The sequence below is a fragment of the Petromyzon marinus genome, chromosome 49, assembly GCF_048934315.1.
Source record: "Petromyzon marinus isolate PM22_M1 ecotype Great Lakes invasive population chromosome 49, UKy_Petmar_22M1.pri1.0, whole genome shotgun sequence".
Taxonomy (NCBI): Eukaryota; Metazoa; Chordata; class Hyperoartia; order Petromyzontiformes; family Petromyzontidae; genus Petromyzon; species Petromyzon marinus.
The window spans coordinates 8,987,030-8,999,385 of NC_133715.1; the positions used below are offsets into that span (position 1 = coordinate 8,987,030).

Below are 12,356 nucleotides of genomic sequence, written 5' to 3' on the forward strand. Positions count from 1 at the left end.
TAAGTTGACTGGAGTTGGCTGTGTAGTGTTATCAGTACCCAACGCAGCCATCGAGTGGGATAAAAGATTATTATAATTTTTTATGAAGCAGTCTGCCGTGTCTGTTCTGGTCAGCCGTTCAGCCCAGTGTCTGCGCGCAGATTATCCCGACTGTGTGGGCTATCGAGATGTAGCGTGGCTGGTGCCACTTTGCCCGCCCTGTGGGTGGAATGCTCCTCTGTTTCCGGTGAGTCTCCTCTCAGAATCTCTTGGGGCTCCGAAGGCATCCGCATCACATCTCATCCTTTGTCACGGTACCCTTTGAAAGGCACAGCGCGGCGCGAGCCGAACTGAAGATAAATAGGTTTTCATATACTGCGTGGGCTTCCGAGAGATAAAAGTTCGACAAGGAGAAAGAAACCAGGAGTGTACAGCGTTGCCTTCTTCCTTCGGTGTCTAGCTCGCAATCCTTTTTTTGGCGACCGCCAAGGGTTGGAAATTTCGTTACGTTCATGCGTGCTGAGGAGGGTGACGCCACCAGAGAAAAGTTTGAACGTTGTTGGCACGCGGGGAGTTTCTCAGCTTCTAAGCAGTCGCGGGGTTTCAGACGGTATCCCCGTGTAAAGCGTAACGAACATTACACGACCAGGTTATTGGGACAATTTTGAGGTTGTACGTGATCTTTACAGTTGCCATCTTTATCAATGTTAAATCTAGATTGGAAACTCATTTCTTCAGAACTGCCTTTTGCGTTTAGTTTGCCCCCCCCCGCCGCACCTCCGCTGAGCACGATTGGCTACGTAGGGTGCGAAAGAAGTTCAACACACGTACATACAGCATCGGGATCATCATCCGCGGCCCATTCCATAACTGTAGGTCGTTATGTTTGCGATTATTTCACATTAAAGCTGTTGCCAATAATTAACGATCTTATATCGAACAAGCGGCTCGCACTGATGAACATCCGTGACCTCTGCAGCAGTTATTCGGCTCAGCCACCGCGATGTAAAATTATATTTGTTGTTCAACATCAACATCAGTCGTGGGAAAAAGAGTAAGACCGACGGGGCGTTCGGTTTCAAGTAATACTCCTCTCTTGATGTATGGATGTTGAACTTCTTTCGCACGGTGCGTAACCACCCGTGCTAATCGGAGTGTAACAATAACGAGCCCATGCAAAACTCTTCCATCCGTCTTGTCTGCAGATGTGTTAAAACAAAGCAAAATAGAACCCCTTTAAAAGCATTGCTTTTCTGTTTTAAACCGAGTTCATTATTATCACGTGGGAGGAACCTGCGCGTGCGTGTTTGTCATCGCGTTCGCGGGGTTTGTTGACGATATTAAACGGTGTCATCGTTTGCCAAGTCTTTTTGTTGTTGTTACCATCGCTGATTTGGACGGACGACGCCGACCTTCAAGGTTCATTGCTTGCACGCAAAACCAGTGCTTGCAATTCCCACCTGCACCCCAGCTTATCAGCACACTCACCAAACCCACCCACAAATCTGGGTTGTTTGCCGCAGCAGAAGCCACCGACAGTGACTTTTTAAGGGTACGTCTCTCTCCAAGCCCCTCTCTAGCCGCCGCATGCTGGGCTCGCCGTTCGAAGTTTCCGTTGGGGTGCATTGTTCCACACGTTGGGTGCATTGTCCCCGCGGAGGAAGGGGACCGCCAGTTGGCGTCCGCTGCGCCGCCGGTGGCTGCGCGCGAGGGTGAGACGCGGTGAGGGCGGGAGTGGAAAAAACACTGCGCCCATGTGTGCGTGCGCGTGCGTGTGTGTGCGTGCGTGTGTGCGCGTGCGCGCTGGTGTTGCGCGCGTGCGCGCAGGCTGTGTACTTTTAGGGGAGCCCTCGCGCGCGCACGAGCATGGGAGGCGGTGCGGTGCGTCCGCGTGCGTGACCGCGTGCGCGCCGGCTTTGTGTGCTTTGGCCCGGGCATGAGCGGCCCGCCGGTTTTGGTGCGTGGAGTCGCGGTGGGGGTAGTCGGTGTGGGTAGGGCCGTGGGTGGGTGCGTGCGTGCTGGGGGGGGGAGGGGGGGAGCAGAGTGGGGTGGGGAGGGGAGGGCAAACGAGGGGGAAAGATTTGGAGTGGAGGCTCCGGAGCGGAATGCCAAACATTTTGCGTTCCTAGCCCTGTTGACGACGTTCCGTTGTCGAGAGAGGCACGCGAGGTTTACCGCTTTGTCGGGGTGGCTGCAAGGGAAGCAACAGCGGGCTCTTTTTATCCCCCCCCCGTCGCTTTTCTCTCCGCTTCTTTCTCTCTTGTGTTGGGTTAAGTTTTTTTTAAAGCAGTTAAAAAAATTGTTCTCCGCCTGATCCCTTCCACCCCAGCATGAATCCCGTTCCGCTTACGATCTGATGCTTTTTTAAACAGTCAGCGGGTTAACCGTCGTCGCCATTCGCAAGGGGAATCGTTTAGTGCCGCCGTAAGCAGTGAGTACAGGGAGCTCGCTTTAACAACAACAACAACAGCAGCAAACATCTTTTTTTCCTAAGCCAATTTGAAGTCTTGGATAGGGGGTGGGGTGCGAGCAAAAGTCGCTCGAAAGGGAGCAAAGGCAAGCCCGGCTGCAAGCAATCCAGAAGGCGTGCTGCAGTCGAAGGATACACACAGGAGTGGAGGAACGAACATACGCTCCAAAGCGCCACTTTCACTGGAGCCGAGGCGTTGGAGTATCTCCCTGGATTATTGTCGTCGTCCGTCGAGGCTGCTCCCCCGGGCTGCGTTTTTCACGCCGCAAATTGTCCATCCTCCCCCCCCCCCGAAGACGCCGGCGCTTCAGTCGCCCCCCCCCCCCGGCCCCGCGCGCAATGTTTTGGTTCGACGAAGACGAGGACGAATGTGAGTTGACAAGCACGAAGTAGACACACCGCACGCAGCTCGTCGCCGTCCGAGCATCCCGCCCCGTGTCACTTGTTAGCGCGTGCGAGTCAACCGCGAAGGTGCGCGACGGAGGGAGCACCGATTGCCTGTTTCACCCAACAACCGTTTGTATTATCTAACACGTCGGCTCTCGCGGCCACTGGTATTCACGACAAAGGCTTTTGGGTTCGATCGCGTAAGTGTGCCGTTAACACCGCCACCAATTGTGGCGAATCGCCTGATGAAGCCGGTTGTAATCGCCAGCGAAACGTCGTGCTCGCTTGCAAATGTTGTGGGTTTACTCGCCATCGCACCAATGTGCTGAAGTAATAGCTAATTGGCACGTTTTGTTCACATGACGAACCTTACTAATTGGCTGTGTCGGGTGGTCGTGGGTTAACGACGCATTTAGATTTACGCCAACTAACCCAAAAACCTTTGATTGTGTTTTTTGTTATGTTTTTACCGCTGTAGTGCATACAAAGGTGCTACCCTGAAACTGTTGCGAATGCGACTGCTGACGAAAGGTCCATGACTCGAGGGAGTTCTTAGAGAGACCCTCTGCAGGATTTATACCTTACTAATCCATATTGGCCAGTTGTTCTTAGTGTGGAAAAGGTGGAAGTACCCACACAACACCTTACCGCAAGCAGTCGGGGAGGGGAGCAAGTATTTACGAATCGCACCGATGTCTAAACCGCCCCGCGCCGGGACATGTAGTTGTAGCGTCGTCCTCTGAATGTGATTGTGAGTTTGGTGCGCCAACCATCGCACCACGGTGACATAGCATGTACATCGCATTGTTTTTATGTCATTTCGTTTATTATTCCACCCGGAGGCTGCCACGTGCTGTGCCATGAGAGATTTGCTCTGCTTACACGCCGCTCGGCACTCATTATTTGCGGCTAAACCTGCACGAGTCGCATCTTAACTCTTCCATTGCCCAGCGGACTTCATACGTTGCAAGCCCTAAGTCCAAAACTCCAAGCGGCTGACAACAAGAAAAGCACGACTAAAAGTTTAAATTGATGACCCTCTGGAACCCGAGCAACGTTGTTGAGAACTTGGGAATGAAGACGCTGGGAGGGGAATTTCAAAGTGGATCAGAAAGATAAGTTTTTTGCGGAGCCGAAAGTTAAGTTTTGCGATCTTCCAGTGCAGTGAAGTGAGTGTGTGAATGGCCTTATAGGCGAGTGGGGTGAGTGTAAAAGTGAGTGGGTAATTCAGCGTGTGAGCAAGCGGGCGGGTGGGTGGGTGAGCATGTTGTTGTGACTTGCCAGTGTGGTGGTTGAACGCGTTGTGGATGATTGACGTTCATGACCGGACTGCTCAAAGTGGGTGGGAGGAATCGATGGGGCGTCGTTCAATGGGAACATTCACCACAGTAGTAGCTAGAGAAGGGCGATACAGAGGCGACTGGCCGTCTGGTGAGAGAGCGAACCGAGTGGGTTAGTGAGTGTTGGTTCAGGGTGACCTGAAAGTCAGTTCCAACGTCTCATTTTACAGTGGTGTGCTCATTAATTAAATAAAATCCCTGAAAGCCCGGGCACTTTGTGTTTGTTAATCATGTGCTGTTTATCTAAAGAGGTAAATATTTACCCACAGTTTGCCAGTGCCTGAAAATAAACACCGAATTTGCTAATTGAATCCATGGCAGATGTACCAGCCTGTATCATTTATGCAATGATTTGCGAGTCATTTTCGGCTAATGTAATATTAATGTCTCCTGTTTTCTCTTTCAGTGTCTCCCACGCTTACACATGCCCTTTCGGTTTATTGTTTTTTCCCCGCATCAGGGAATTTAGATTTCGGAGTCTCGGTCCGTGGTCTAAAATTATCCAAAAAAAGCGGAATATCGTGCGACCCTGGAATTAGAACGTTTCCAGGCGATAGTTTCTTGCGTTTGAGCTGTGTTCTATTTATAACGATGGTTAACATTTCTCGAGCGCAGCAACGTATGCTGGGTTTGTGTGCGTGCGGCCGGCAGGGTGGCACCAGTGATAATTAATCGCACTTTTGCCTCGTAGCACGGAGCACCTGGGTTCGATTCCTGAACTAGGCTACCTTTCCATGAGGAGTTGGCACGACCTCCGCTACTTCTGCATGGACTCGCTGAGGGTTCTTCAGTTGTTTTCCTCGCGTCGCTTAAAACGAAACCTGAAATGTTATTGGTGTTGGCCGAACATCTCAATGCCAAGGCGTCTCCTTCCAAAAAGGGCCTTCAAAGTCAGCGAGGCCTTCGTGGGTAAAAAAGTGACGACAATATGTATAGTCGTAATTCCCAGCGGTTGCTACTTGTGTCAATTCTATAACAGCGCGCGTACGAACCCGGGCAATGTGTGCGTCGTAAGAATGCCTTAATGAACAAATTGAAACTCAAGGACACGCCGCAGTAGTTTGAATGTGGTGCGAACAACTTCAAGCACTGGGAACTTGTAGAGAGCGACTTTCCCCCTGATACTCGTTTCCCAGAAACATTTCTGAACCTTCACTCCTCCGCATCGCCCGAAGCTCTTGCTATAGTTTCCGCACGACATCATCATCGCCATCATTTATAAATGTGTGTTCATATTTGTATACCTTAGAGCAGCGGTCCCCAACCTTTTTGGCACCAGGGACCGGTTTTGTGGCAGACAATTTTTTCACGGACGGGGGGGGGGTCATTATTGGGTCTTTCCCCCTTTTCAAAGAAGCTCTCCAGCTGCTTTTGTTTTTTACTCATTTTGGCTACTAGGGGTTAGAGCTTGTGGGCTTACCAACACTGTGACTGGGACAAGTGCGCAGTGCGGGAAAGAGGCGCGGACGGAAGTGGTAAATAATAAAATAATGGGTGGGCCACGTGCGGACTCACCGCTCTCACCTCCTGCTGTGCGGCCCGGTTCCGAACAGGCCATGGACCGTTAGCGGTCCGTGGCCCGGGGGTTGAGGAGCATATGCACTTTTAAATCTCAGTTGAAAACTCATTTCTTTTGAATTGATTTTCGTGTTTAATTTGTTGTCCTTCCCCCGCACCTCCGATTAGCACGGTTGGCTATGTACGGTGCGAAAGAAGCTCAACATGCAGTACATACATGAACGTGAAACAGAATGAGAAACGATTGTGTCTGTTGTGCGTCCGGCTCTAGCTCTCACCACGCTGTGTGTACGAGGAAAAGCTGCCCGATGCCTGTCACCGGCGTTAGATAATGTACCGACATATTGTGACTTGACTGTAACAAGTTAGAGGTGGGGGGCTGCACCTTCATCCCCCCCCCCCCCCCAATGCTACCGATCCGTAACGAGTGGCGTAACATCGTATTGCAACGTGTCGCTATACCGTCGCATGGCGTCGTCGCCATCGCTGTGAGTGTAACGGCACCGTGCGTGTCCTTGATGTACAAAGCCACCGACGGCGATGTCACCGATATGCAACGAGCGCGCAACAGGTGTGTGCCCCCCGCTCTCATTGACCTTGGTGCCACGGCGGTTACTCCAGAGTGGCGCTGCGCATTCCCGTGGCCGTCGAGGGCCTGCCTAGCCCCCGACTGTCCAAGCGTGCCCCTGACTGACGGGTAGACCCACGTGAAGTCAACGACGGGCGGGCTCAGTCGCGCCGCGTGCCGCGCGCTTGATGCTTCACGTATTTTTTGCTTTTCGTCGCCGGCAATTTGTTGTCCTCTATGCCAGAAGCGGCATCACCGTACGGGGAGGGGGAGGGGCGGTCGGCCTCTCGGATTTTCTTTTAGCAGTGCACTTCCATTCCGCGCCTCCTCTCCGGCCGCAGCCGCGGTCCCCGTATCTCGTTCCACCGCATCCTCCCATCTCACCCTCGGTCTCCCTCCACTCCTTCTTCTGCCCTGCAGCAGTGGCATCGCCATAGCCCTTCGAACATATATAGGTCCCTGTGTGTGTCTATAGGTGCCCGTCTGGGTCTCTGTGCGAGTCACTGGGTGTCTAATATCCGTAACTTTTCTCATGTTTGGTTCCCCGTGTGAGTCTATGGGTCTATTTGTGAGTCTTTGGGCGTGTGTGTGCGTCTGTGTGTCTCGGAGTGAGCCCGTGGGTCTTTAAATCTGCATAGCCCTTCGAATTGCATCTTCCTCTTCTCTTCTCAACACGTGCCCAGCACCATCTCTGTCGTCTCTCCTCTCTTAACCTTCGCGAGAATAGCTCCCCCCCCCCGCCCCCAGCTATGGCTCTAACTACCTTATTCGGCCTCCTGTTCCCATAGGGACATTCCCGACATTTCCCAGCATGAACCGTACAATTCAGGTCTTTCCCAGAACGATGTCTTCTCTCGTAGTCAGCGACCAGCACCCACCGCCCCCCCCCCCCCCGTCTCTGCAAGGAATTAACAGCGCCGGTCGTATCTCCTTACGGCAGAAGTGCGGCCGCGAAATTCACGTCGCTTTAGTCCTGACCCCCATCTCCACTTTGATGTTGAGGGGCGGTCGCATCCCGGATTTTTTGTTCCCCCCTCTCCCCCCCCCCCGAAGTGAGCGCGGCGGCGGTAGCGGCATCATCATCATCGTCGTCGTCGTGATCGCCGTCGCGGCTCCGAGGTGGCGGATCGACCTATGAATAATGAATGAAAGCAGGGACGTAAAATAGTTTTTTGTTGTTGTTCTGTTGTTTCTTGCATCCCTTTCGCTGGTCACATGGGCGAGCTGAGAGGGTGAAGGATGAAAACAAACATTTTCACCCCCCCCCCCCCCACCAAAACATTTTTTTCTCTCACTTTTTACCTTCTATTTATAAACGTGAGATTCCGTGCCAAAAAAATACAAATCTCATGAGCTTTTAAAAAAAAAATGCAATCAAGGTCTTATAATCACGATCATAACCGCTCCCAATTTTATCTCTCTCTCACCTTCCCACGATAAGTCTTACCTCAATTATCGGCACTCTTTTTCTTGGTTTTACTATTATAATTATTATCGAGGCTACGTTTTTTTTTGTTTCACGTGTCGTTAATCCGGTACGAAGATCGCGTCGCTAAAATAAAATAAAAAATAACGGCGGCACCACCCGGGTGAGAGAGAGGGAGAGAGGGAGGTGTTGCGCGTCGTTCCGCGGGGCCAAACGGCGTCTTCGCTCTCGCTCGGCACGGAATGCCTCCTTAACAAACCGGAATGTAAATAGCGTCCAACCTCCCCGCTCGCGAATTCCATACATGGGGGGGGGGAGTTGGGAGAAGAAGCGGCCCATAAGTGAACTGCATCTGGGTGTCTAACGAGTGTGGGTCGCAGGGGCGGTGGGAGGTTGGGTGGAGGTGCTTTGCAAACCGATCAGTCACTCGCGTTCATGCCCCCCCCCACCACCCTGGCCTCCTCAGGCTTTGAACATCTTGGCACTTTTGTTATTTCGTTTTGTGGCGCTGCTGCTCCCTCCAGAGGTTTTTGGAAAGTAACTGTTTATATATCTTATTTATTTATTTTCCTCAGTTGAGAAGCTGCCTCTGAAACACCACCCGAGGTGATCGAGTCTCGCGAAAAAGAAGTTGTCAAGGCACAGGTCTTCGTGAATGCCGAGTTATATCGTCACCATCGCGAGCGTCGCCGGTCTGTGTGTCTGTCGCGCTGCGGAACGACGCGTCTCGTTCGACCGCCGTCACATCCACCGCATGCGCAGTATCTGCGCGCGTGTTGGTGTGTGTCTGTTATTTTCGGTGCGTGTTCGCAAATCTGATCTTTTGACACGCGGTCACGTATCCTTAACCGCAAGCGCATTCACTTGCCGCTCGGGTAGAATAAAGCGTCCCCCCCCCTCAACGCTTAACGCAATTCGTGCTTTACTTTTGTCCAGTGACCCGCGTGTATGCGAACGATTCATACCAAGTTGCCTTCGCAGCAGTCGTCATGCTGTGAATATGCACGCATTTGTCATTTAAACCAGACCAGTTTAGGACAAGGTGCAGCCCTGCAATCACTTGCTCACGCCACTGCTGGCAGAAGTGGAACTCCCACTCGAGGGAGCTGACGAGAGCCCCGTTAGAGGTCACATGACCTCCCGGGAGTACCCACGCTTTTGGTAGTACAGTACTCACCACACTTTGTATATTTGTATGTATGTTGAACTTCTTTCGCACAGCACGTAGCCGCCCGTGCTTGTCGGAGGTGCGAGGGAAGGACCACAAACTAAACACAAAAACCAGTTCTTAAACAATTAGTTTAAATCTAAATTAAAAAGTGCAATGCTCCAATGGCTTCCCTAATATTGGAAGGAAGAACGTTCCAGACGACCGTCTTTGTTCGATGGCAAGCCAAAAGCCACTTCGAGGATGAACGGAGTTAGTGTGATGGTTCATGCTCCTTGACGGCTTTACTCCTCCACTACACACAACCTACTGATCGACTAACTGTGCTGGAGCCGTTTGTGCTTCTTGTTGGAAGAGGTGGAGGAAGATTTAAGACATTTGCCCTCTTTGTTTGAGACTGCCACGCTGGGAGCTTGAACCGGCCACCGCTGGATTGCAAGTCCTGTGTGCTGACAATCACATCACGGCAGCATCTTATGTAGAAAAAATATGGAAACAAATGTTGCTTTGGTTGAACGGCAAAGATTTGCTTGCTGCTTGTCAAGTCCACGGGCACTCACAAATAGATGATCCTAGCCGATTCTAAAATAAGCCGTGCATTTGAGTGTTTTCCCTTGGGGAATGGGAGGCAAACTATAGTTTCAGATTACAAAAGCAATGTGCAAAGCACACCTGTGGCTGTTGATCACAACTGTTGATCACAACTGTGCTCTCGAAATTTCACCAGAGCCCCTGCTGCCCGCCTCTCTCGGCTCATAGATCCGGCTTAATTCTTTATTCGTTTTCAAGTCTGCAGTTGTTTTTCTCTCTCTCTCTTGTCCATATTTGGGAATATTGTTTTTCACTCGCATTTGGCAAACGATAAAAAATAAATAAAGAATCGTTTGCCCCCTTTTTTTGTGCTGCCTTTATTGAGAGGTTGGCTGGACTATCATTCATTTGCCCTTTTAATTTATATGTAAATAATCTTTTTGTAGGTGGTATTGATTATTCAATTTCCCCGAGAAGATTGCTGAAATCATTCAGGCATACCGAGGGGATAGTTGCTTTTGCCCTTTGGAAAAAAAAATGGATAGGTTTTATTTATTCAACATCATATTGTGGTGATTTAAAGCTGTCGTGACTGCAGGGATTCATATTCTTGGTTCTTTCGGTAAAGTCACGTAGAAGGGAAACAATAACATAATGAAAATATATTATTTTATTGTTTCCCTTGTATGTGACTTTACCGAAAGAACCAAGAATATCATATTGTGGTGTTTACTTAGAATGCCCTGTGTAAGATGTGGAAATTTGTCCCATGAGGCGAGTGGATTAGTTCAAAAGGACAATTTAGGGGAATGGACGGCACAGATAAGAGTGTTTAGGGCCAATCCTTTGGTGATCCTTAAAACAAATCCATCTTTATTCAGTGAACACGAGTAGCCTTGTTGTGCTGTTGTGGCTGCTGAGTTGGAACATTTTTGTGGTCTGTGAAACTTTCTCACAGATTTTTAAGTTTCCTTGGGAATTTCCTCGGCCCACGCATCCACGTTAAATCTGTTTTACTCGCTGTGGCTTTGACTAAAACATATTAAGTGCCTACACAAATGTGCTTTTTTTCTGTGGGGAATTAAAGTTTAATAAAATACATGTTCCAATAAAGGTCTCTTTACAGACACAGTTGCGTTGGCTGCTTTCGAGGAGTTTTAGGTTTGTAACTTTTACCATTACATCACGTATTTTTTTCCAAATGTTGTACTGTCCTGACCTTACAATTTCTACCGTTATGGGGTAAATAAAGAAAACGATATCTTTTAGTAACGCAATTTTCTGAAACGACGCTACGGCAGTGTCCTCGGTTAACTCTTTTTATTCCGTTCCACGAAAACTACTGTTAACCGCAATAACTGTACATCGAAGACAGAGAGAGCTGTTTCCACTGCCAAAACAGAATAGAAACAAAGCCAGTTAAGGTCTAAACGCTCATAAATGGGCGTCACTGATTGGCTGAGGCATGCTGAGCCCACTTACGAACGCTCGGATTGGCCAAAATTGGCTCCCCGGCATGCACAACGTAAATGTGCCGTTAATCAAAATGTTCAAGTTAGTCGGAAACCATGGGGTCCTACGGGAGGCGAAACGTTCACCGAAAAACCGTGAACCGATGTCACTTAACTGAGGGACTACTGTATTCTGTTTCATACTCGAGCTCATTTCTGTATGATGGTTGGCGATTCTGTCCGATCTGTGGAGGCCGCTGCCCTCGGTGGAACACATGGGCGCCTTTGACAGCCAAATGGGAAAAAAGGGCCGATTCAAAGAGTTAAAGAGGCATGTTTCCGTGGTGTAATTTCCAAGTTGGTACAATGGACATGTAATTCAGAGGTAACCGGTTCGATCCCTTGGCGCCTACGATTGGCACGGTTGACTACGTACGGTGCGAAAGAAGTTCAGCGCACACATATGTACATATGCCCACCGAACGGCATGAATGGCACACCAGTTCGCCACGGCGGCGGTGCGGATTGTGTGGGCGTTCCCACCTCTTCCAAGGCAGCGTGGAAGAGTAGACCAAACGATCCCGTCTGGACGGAAAACTCTCCTTGAGAGCTCCCTTCCGATCGAGGGGGAGCCTTCCGCCAGCAGCGGCGTGAGCAGCAAATCACAGGGCTGCACCTTTACCTTCTGAAAATGGGTAAACAAAAGAGCGCGTGTGGGGCTTACGCCCCTGGGAGAGGCCCGAGCGAGCGTTTCCTCAGGAACGTGAAAGGAAGTAGCGGGGGGGGGGGGGTCCCAAGCAGTGGCCGGTCGGACAGCGACGGCTGCCAAGAGATTCCGAGGTGCCTGACCGGCCGGCATTTCGCACTGCTCCGTGTACCCTTCCCCCGCCCGACTTTCCCTCGCGACCCTTGCGAGGGAAGAGAAGTGGTTCTGTGAGATAATGAACGACGGTGGAATGCGTCCGACCGGGGCGGTCGTGGTGGTCGTGGTGGTGGTGTGGGGAGGGGGGGGAGGGAGCGATGAAATTCGCCGCACGTGCCAAGGCGGCTTACGTGGCTTGTTCCATCGCAGAAGGGATGGCGGTGGCGTGTGTTGATTTCTTTTCTCTCAATGTACAGGGTGCTTAAAAAAAAAGTGAACACTTCTGAGAATTTGCAACAACGCCACAAGAAATGTGCCCCCCCGGGGAATGATAACCACCTTGAGAAGATGATTTAACTTTTTTTAAAGCTATCAACACACATTTGTTATCATGTTACAGTGTATTATTTTTATCCGTTCTTTTCCCATTAAAAACCATAGTCCCATATGTAAGTGTTAACATTTTTTTGAAGCACTCTGTATATGTACGCGGGTGGTTGCAGAGCACAGGCCGCCCAGAGGCACAAGACACTAAGTGGCCAGCGACGGCACAGTTGAAGTCGTGGTTGCGGAAAGGTTGAAGGAATCTTTGAAAGAGAGACCCCCCGTGAATGGAATTCCGTCGTCGTTATCATCGTCGGTTGCGGCGAAAACAC

The 12,356-nt window shown here is 50.5% G+C and overlaps 1 protein-coding gene across 6 annotated transcripts in view; it reads left to right on the top strand.

Annotated features, from left to right (window-relative positions):
- LOC116953045 (dystrophin) overlaps positions 1–12,356 on the top strand; it is a 662,108-nt gene that overhangs the window by 77,761 nt on the left and 571,991 nt on the right. The window contains exon 1 of one of the 6 annotated variants that reach the window (XM_032972887.2): positions 2,061–2,819. The exons of the other annotated variants lie outside the window; for them this stretch is intronic. Coding sequence (XP_032828778.1) covers positions 2,789–2,819 — 31 coding nt within the window. The 5' untranslated portion in view covers positions 2,061–2,788. Of the gene's footprint in view, positions 1–2,060; positions 2,820–12,356 lie in introns of those variants that run through there. 6 annotated transcript variants of the gene reach the window in all.